General features: G+C 42.5%; 1 protein-coding gene across 1 annotated transcript in view; it reads left to right on the top strand.

Moving 5' to 3' along the window:
• LOC138966130 (putative defense protein 1) overlaps nucleotides 1-7,500 on the top strand; it is a 13,742-nt gene that overhangs the window by 4,203 nt on the left and 2,039 nt on the right. Inside the window, exons 2-4 of the mRNA XM_070338248.1 lie at nucleotides 2,818-3,054; nucleotides 3,945-4,081; nucleotides 4,705-4,799. Coding sequence (XP_070194349.1) covers nucleotides 2,850-3,054; nucleotides 3,945-4,081; nucleotides 4,705-4,799 — 437 coding nt within the window. The 5' untranslated portion in view covers nucleotides 2,818-2,849. The remainder of the gene's footprint in view (nucleotides 1-2,817; nucleotides 3,055-3,944; nucleotides 4,082-4,704; nucleotides 4,800-7,500) is intronic.

Raw genomic sequence — 7,500 nt, 5'->3', positions numbered from 1 at the left:
TGAGCAGGGAAGGTAAGCCATGTGCATGTGTACAAGTTATGCTTAGGTGTTTCCCCAAACTGAAATGGCGGGAAAAAGGGACATACCGAAGTAGGATATCCTTATTTGGAAAATGCCAAGCGCAAAACTTCTCTCATCCCGTGCATTTCGTGCGTTTAAATAAAAGCGTGGACAGCGCTCCAGTGTCAAACTGTTGCTGCACTTGTTTGGGCGTGGCTATAAGCATAGTGACATGAATTTGATTGGTCAGTATTTTTAGGCAAAGCACATTTTCTCAGCAAACAGAAAACAAAATATTGGAAGCGGGAGTCACGCTACCCAAAAATAAAATCTTTTTTACATATTTTTTTTCTACAACTTTTTTCCCCATGGTTCATTCATCATCTGACATAACTTTGTAGCGAAATCTAACCATGAGATTATTGAAAAAAAAGCAAAAATGTAGACGACCATCTTTCAGAGCTGGTTTTTAATCCAAATATAACATATTTATGTTTTTGGAATCAGAAAATGATGAAGAATAAGATGAAATTATTTTTGGATCGTTTTATAAAAAAATTATTTTAATTACAATTTTCTAATTTTTAATGACCAAACTCATTTATTAATTTTTAAGCCTCCAAGCTGAAATGCAATACCAAAGTCCGGCCTTCATCGAAGATTGCTTGACCGAAATTTCAATCCATTTGATCGAAAAATGAGGGCGTGACAGTGCGGCCTCAACTTTTACAAAAAGCCGGATATGACGTCATCAAAGACATTTATCCAAAAAAGAAAAATTCTGGGGATATCATACTCAGGAACTCGCATGCAAAGTTTCATGAAGATCGGTCCAGTAGTTTTCTATGAATCGCTCTACACAGACACACACACACACACACACATACACACAAACACAGACACACACACACACACACACACACACACACACACACACACAAACATACCATCGACCCTCGTCTCGATTCCCCCTCTATGTTACAAAATTTAGTCAAAACTTGACTAAATGTAAAAATTAAAAGATTTAAAAAAGTGTGCATTTTTTTTTTTTTTTTTTTTTGCTGGAGAAAGTAACTTTTACTTCGTTCATAAAATAATGAGGGTACCTTGAAGACACTCAAGAAAAACATCAGGGGGGTAAACCGAACGGATTTGGGGCTAGAAATACAGAATGTGAAAGAACACATCCTTCTTGAAAGTTATTGAATGTGGATCTTTCCCAATGAGAAGAACAATCAAATATTCAGTAAATGGTGTTTTGTCACGGTTGATTGACTTCTGACTGTCTTGTGACTTCCCTGTACACATCGAGGAAGTAAAGAAGGCAGGATTGGGGCTAGAAATACATAATGTTGAAGAACTCATCCTCCTCGAAAGTTATCGAATGTGGATCTTTCCCAATGAGGAGAACAATAATAAATTCAGTAAATGGTGTTTCGTCAGTCACGGCTGATTGGCTTCTGACTGTCTTGTGACTTCCCTGTACACGTACACTGACTCAACCAATAAGATCATGTGGTACGTTCGTGTGTTTGTTATGGTCGTTGTTTATCACGCATCGCTGATAACAGTCACGTTTTGACTGGGTTTTTTTATCACGCCGAAAATGCGCCAGAGATACTGCGACATAAGGCACAAAAAAAAAATTGTCTGTTTAGGGTAACCCGACCGACCCTATCGATTTGGCGCCGACCCAAAAACTTTTTTTTGATTTCAAAAAAAAAAAAGAAAAAAAAGAGGTAAAAATGCTAAAAAAAGACATTTGGCGTTTCTTTCTCTCCCTTTCTCTCTGTTTTATTTATACGTTAGTTTTGAAACATGCATTCATCAAATATAAGAAGTGAATGTTCAGCCAACATAGCATTTACACACACACACACACACACACAAAAAAAAAAAAACCTACCTACCGACCCTACTTTTTTTGGTCATGTTACCCTAAACAGACAATTTTTTTTTTTTGGCCTAAAGTTGGTTTGCTCGGGTCAGTCAGGTTGCGGGGAGAAAGACCGAATGCAGAGTACAGAACCGAAACGAGGATGACGTCGTTTTCTCGAATATTAACTTGTGATGGTGCGACACCCACTCAACCGCCTCCCCAAAAGGTTGCCCGGCCTTAGCAATCATGGTTATTTAAATCAGATTTAGATACCCGCTGGGAGGGTGTGAAGGTCCAGTGTATAATTAATTAAGCGGTTTTATTGTTCTGATCTGTATTAGTGCACAACAAACTGAGCATTGTAGAAATGTAGATTGTTAGTACTTGGTGCAAATGTGAAAGCATCTGCAAGCGGATTTCTGAAGGGAGCGTCATTCCCTGTTACGGAAGTGTTTTTCTCTTGTTAAAATAACAGTGCTCTGTACATATTTTCCTTTGCAAACTTCTTGTGCACTTCAATTTTGGAAATGGGCAAAAATTTTCCTGTGTGGTTTTTAATGTAAAATGCTACCATTCCAACCCAAAAGCGGAATACACGATTTTTGGCACAATCTAAGTATTCTTTGCGGTGCCCAGGCTTCAGGATCTGTAAAAAAAAAAAAAAGGAATTTCCGCCTGTAAGTCCGATTGTTGTCCAGTCACATCTCATCTCACCTTCTCATCTCATCTTACCTTATTAGCTTCACCTACCTTACCTCACCGCATCTAATCTCACCTAAGCTCATCTCATCAGACCTCGTCTAATCTAATCTCAGTACGCCTCACCTCATATCACCCCACCTCAACTCGCCTCACTTCACCTCATCTCATCTCACATTTCATCTCATCTCATTTTTATCATACACAGTTCTGTACACGAATGAAAATCTTATTCACAGGAGCATCTGCAGTATCCAGTAGAAAATTCATCATGTCTGACGTCACGCTGCTCTCCTGCGTCATACTGTTGACGTTAGCGGTGTCTGGTGTCCATGGTTACCCGACGGGCGCGCCTTTGACGCAGTGCGCCGATATGACGCCTCAGCACGGAGTGGCCGCCCGGCCCATCATCCCCAGCATACCCTACAGCGTCACCATGTCTAAAAACACCTACTACAGTGGTGAACGCCACACTGGTGAGTTTGCTTAGTTGGGGAGATATATATATAGAGAACTAGATGATTATCCGCTTCGCCGGGTACCGGCTTCGCCGGGATGAAGTAGAGCCGAATACCCGGCTTCGCCGGGTGAGTGGCGCACGATACGCCGGGTGAGTGGCGCACCGTACGCGATTGACGCCACACGAAGGAAGGGAGATAAACGCGCAAAACACTGGAGAAGATAAGGAAGAGTTACTGGGAATGGATGTACAGAAAACCCATAACCAAAATCGGTTCAGCGCTGCGCGCTGAGAGCACGTGTTGAAAATTTCCATCGACCAGATTGTGTCCAGGGCCCTACCTGAATATGCCCACCAATTTTGAAGCAGATCCATCGAGAACTTTGGCCGTGCATAGCGAACACACAGACAGACACACACACACAAGCCGTATATAGATATAGATGCCCTCGTCAGTGAGTCGGAGGGTCACTGGTTTCAACAGTTTGTAAAAAGTTGTGAATGTTTGTTTTGTTTTGTTCTTTTGGCACAGTCTGCCAGCTTACGTACACCTGTTTGGCCAGTCTATCACGTCTGTCTGTCCTTCCGTCTGTCCGTCCGCCTGTCCGCAGTCTGTCTGTTTGTCCGTCTGCTTGTTCATCAAACCTGTCTTCTATCAAGTTAGTGTCTAGGTTGTGTAGCGACACCCCCGTGTGATTTAGCAGCATGTCTACGTCAGCTCGGTGGCGGCATGCCCCTGAAGAAAATCAGGAAATCAGTGTTTTGCTTTTTACTACTCTAACCTTTCTCCGTCTGCCATCAAGCAAAGCAGTAAATCTCACCAGTAAGGTTAAAATACCTGTGAGGAAGTAAAGAATCATTCGTTTGTTCATGAATGTGTGTCGTTCAAAACGTGTGTTTTTTCAGTGATGGTGATGGGAGGTAACTCTCAGTTCAAGGGGCTGATGCTACAGGCACGTGACGCCAACGGTCAGCGAGTGGGAACCTTCTCTCTCAGTCCTGGCGACCTCAGCCTTAAACTTCTTGACTGTGGTGGCGTGGCGGTAAGAACATTGAATTAAAACTTCATCTCTATTTTCTTGTTTCTGTTTTAACAAAAAGTATTTGTAAGAAATGTTAGGTGTGTTTGTGTGTGTGTGTGTGTGTGTGTGTGTGTGTGTGTGTGTGTGTGTGAGGGGGGAGCTACCCAGGTGAAAAAGTACCACATAGTATACTATAGTACATTTTCGAGAAAAAAAAGACCAAAATCCTATAGTACATTTACAAATACTATAGTATACTATGGTACATTTACCACAGTACTTTATTGTACTATAGTATACTATGGTACATTTACTATAGTAAAACAAGGTATACAATAGTACATTTACCACAGTACTTTATTGTACTATAGTATACTATGGTACATTTACTATGGTAAAACATGGTATACTATAGTACTTTTACTATAGTAAACTGTGGTACTTTTTCACTTGGGTATTTAACTGAGTTTCTTGATTTAAACACGTTAGTTGAAGCAAGAAATGTCTGTCTCTGCAAAGTCTTAACCTTCTAGCTTTAACTCCATGGTCCGCGTTGTTTTTCAATTGATAGTGACAAAAATGAAGCTGTTTCTTCTTAATGTTTGTGTTTCATTAAATTTCTTGTCAACTTCGCTCTTGTGCAGGGAACAGCAGTGACGCACACAGGCAGAAATTTGAAGAACTCCGTAACGGTCACGTGGACAGCCCCGATGATGGACATGGGTAGCGTCACTTTCAGGTAAACTGCAGTTCGTCTGTACACCAATTTGTGAACGATGTTTGTCGGTAAGCTGACTTTGTAGATTTGGAGAGTTCTCCTACCCCCGTTCTCTCCACCCCAGATAACCTGTGTTCTAGAGGCTCTCCCAGCCTGGATGCATGAACACTCCGCGCACTTTCCCAATTTTGAAGCTTCCGCGCATGTGAAACTCCCGCGCGTGGTGTATATGTAAGATGCGCGCGTGTTTTAGCAAAATGTGATGTGAAACTAGCGCGCGTGTCTTTGCTCGGTCAAATGTGAGACATTGAGACATTAACAACTGACACTTGTATATCCATGAAAACTGACACTTGTATATCTATATATTGAACACGTCTTTATTACACAGACAAGTCGATAAAAACGAATGAAGACTTAAACCATGCGTATAAGAATATTTTGTTCACTTATTATATAACAGAAATTACAGAAATTTCGGGTGTCTGGTATCACAGTCACAGAGACTGCAGCAAAGGTACAAGAGGGGGGAAGTCACAGCATGGCCGGCAAATTTTTCCAGGCCATGGACTTGACGTATTCCTTCCTGTCGATTTCCCCCGTGTTGTATCGTTGCTGCAGTCTCCCCAGTTCCAGCAGTTTCTGCCTTCGTTGCGGCCTCGGCCGCGTGTGTCCCTGTCCACTGTTGATTGTGCTGATTTTAACGTATGTGATTGTTTGCACCTCTTTCAGTTTCTGCATGAATTCGTGTATGTTGGGATGAGACACGTAAAACTGATCGTTAAAATGTCTGTGGAAGGACTCACATCCATTTGTGGTCCTCACCCCGTCGATCTGAGGGTCGGCCCACACTGACGGTGGAAACTGGGCACCATCGTCGACGTAGGTCGAGCAGACATAGTCAGCAAATCTGACACATCTGGGGTCGTCTGGGGTGTCGGGCATGATGTCGAATGCCATTGTGTCTGGGACATCCTCAGGCGTCACGAAACTAAGGCCGAAGAACATTTTCAGCCACCGACCAATTTCTGAATCTGGTGTCTTGTATTCAACGGACAGTCCTAACTCGCACAATTTGCGGTACCACGCCTGCGACAAGTGAAACTGGCACCCATGGATTGAGACATCAGGCCACAATGCCAACACACTCTTGTGACAAGCCTTTTCAAAGTCTATATTGAGAGATATCACCTGAAAGTCAAGATCATGTGCAGCACACACTTCTCTGAGTATGGTAAACATGGATGTATACGTTTGTTCTGATTTTGCTGGAAGGAGGCAGTAGACACATGGTACGTACACAGTGTCTTTGTATATATGAAGAATGTACAACTGAAGGAAAAATTTGGGGCAGGTGTTGAAAGTGCCGTCTGCAAGGATTCGCACGTTCTCCTGGCACAGGAGCTTCAGATTGGCTTCCGTCGAAAAGATAATGATCCCCGATTCCTTATCGTTCCACTGGACCATATTCTCACCTTTGCTTGAGATGAGATCACTCGTTTCCACACAATTGTGGACGTCTTCGATGTTTTTTGGCAACTTGGGGAGTGTTTTTCGCCTTTCATTATAGATGGCTCTCCTTACGTTTTCCAGTTCTTTGACGTGTATGTCCGGGGCCCTCGCTCCATCCAGAAGCTCCCTCCTCATGACTTTAGCTGGCCGTTCAAACAGGTCATCGGCGGCTAGAACAAGACAAGATATAATCAGAGATTAGTATATACGGCTGGGTCCAGCTGTTGGCGAAAATTCTTATATGATGGTGATGATGATGAAGAAGAAGAAGAAGAAGAAGAAGAAGAAGAAGAAGAAGAAGAAGAAAGAGAAAGAGAGGAACAAGAACTGAGAAGAAGAAGAAGAAGAAGAAGAAGAAGAAGCAGAGAGGGGGACTAAAGGGACTAAAGGGATTGGGGTGGGTGTCACACGCAACTTAGGATCATAACTGCTCGGAACTATCACAACTTTCGAAAATTCCCAAAAGAAAAAAAGAAAGAAAAAAAAAGAAAAAAAAAACCTCTCTACATAACAAGGGTTTCATTCACTGTGAAATCAGTGCTTCATTTTCATGACGTAGGTTACATGGTGTACATGTACAACTTAGGATCATAACTGCTCGGAACTATCACAACTTTCGAAAATTCATATATTTTTTCAATCAACAACTCACCTCGTTTGCGGCAGACCTTTCTGAACTCTTCCACCTCCACTTCTCTGTTTGTCTTTGCTTCATGGTTGTGTTCGTTGGAGAACTCAGGATTGCTGTGATCCTTTTTTGTTTTGCACCGAGCCTTGCAAGATTTAACAGTGCATCGCCAGGTTTTGCTGTCTGCAATTTTGGCAACTCTATCAACACGATAGAGGTAACCGTCAATTACGATGGCATCTTTTTTTCTTATGGTCTCAGACTGTTTTAAATCCATGGCAGTGACAGTGACCGGCCGACAGTGACAGTGTGAGTCTGTGTGTCTGTGAGAGGGGTAAAAAAATGTGTCACAGTGGTCATTGCATTGTGAGTGGTTAGTGAACAGTCAATGAGCAGTCAGTGAAAAGTGCTAACCGTAGGGACTGTGAGTACGCGCGCAAGTTGTATGAGCCGAACCAGTAATTCGTGCGCGGAAGTTACAACCCGATATTGCGCGGAGCATACATGTATTTTACAAGCGCGGAATTTACATATGCGCGGAAATTACCGGCTGCGCCCAGTCTGGCACCTAAATGTATGTTT

The sequence above is a fragment of the Littorina saxatilis genome, linkage group LG5 (genome assembly GCF_037325665.1).
Source record: "Littorina saxatilis isolate snail1 linkage group LG5, US_GU_Lsax_2.0, whole genome shotgun sequence".
Lineage (NCBI taxonomy): Eukaryota > Metazoa > Mollusca > Gastropoda > Littorinimorpha > Littorinidae > Littorina > Littorina saxatilis.
This window is presented reverse-complemented; position numbering and strand designations above follow the sequence as displayed.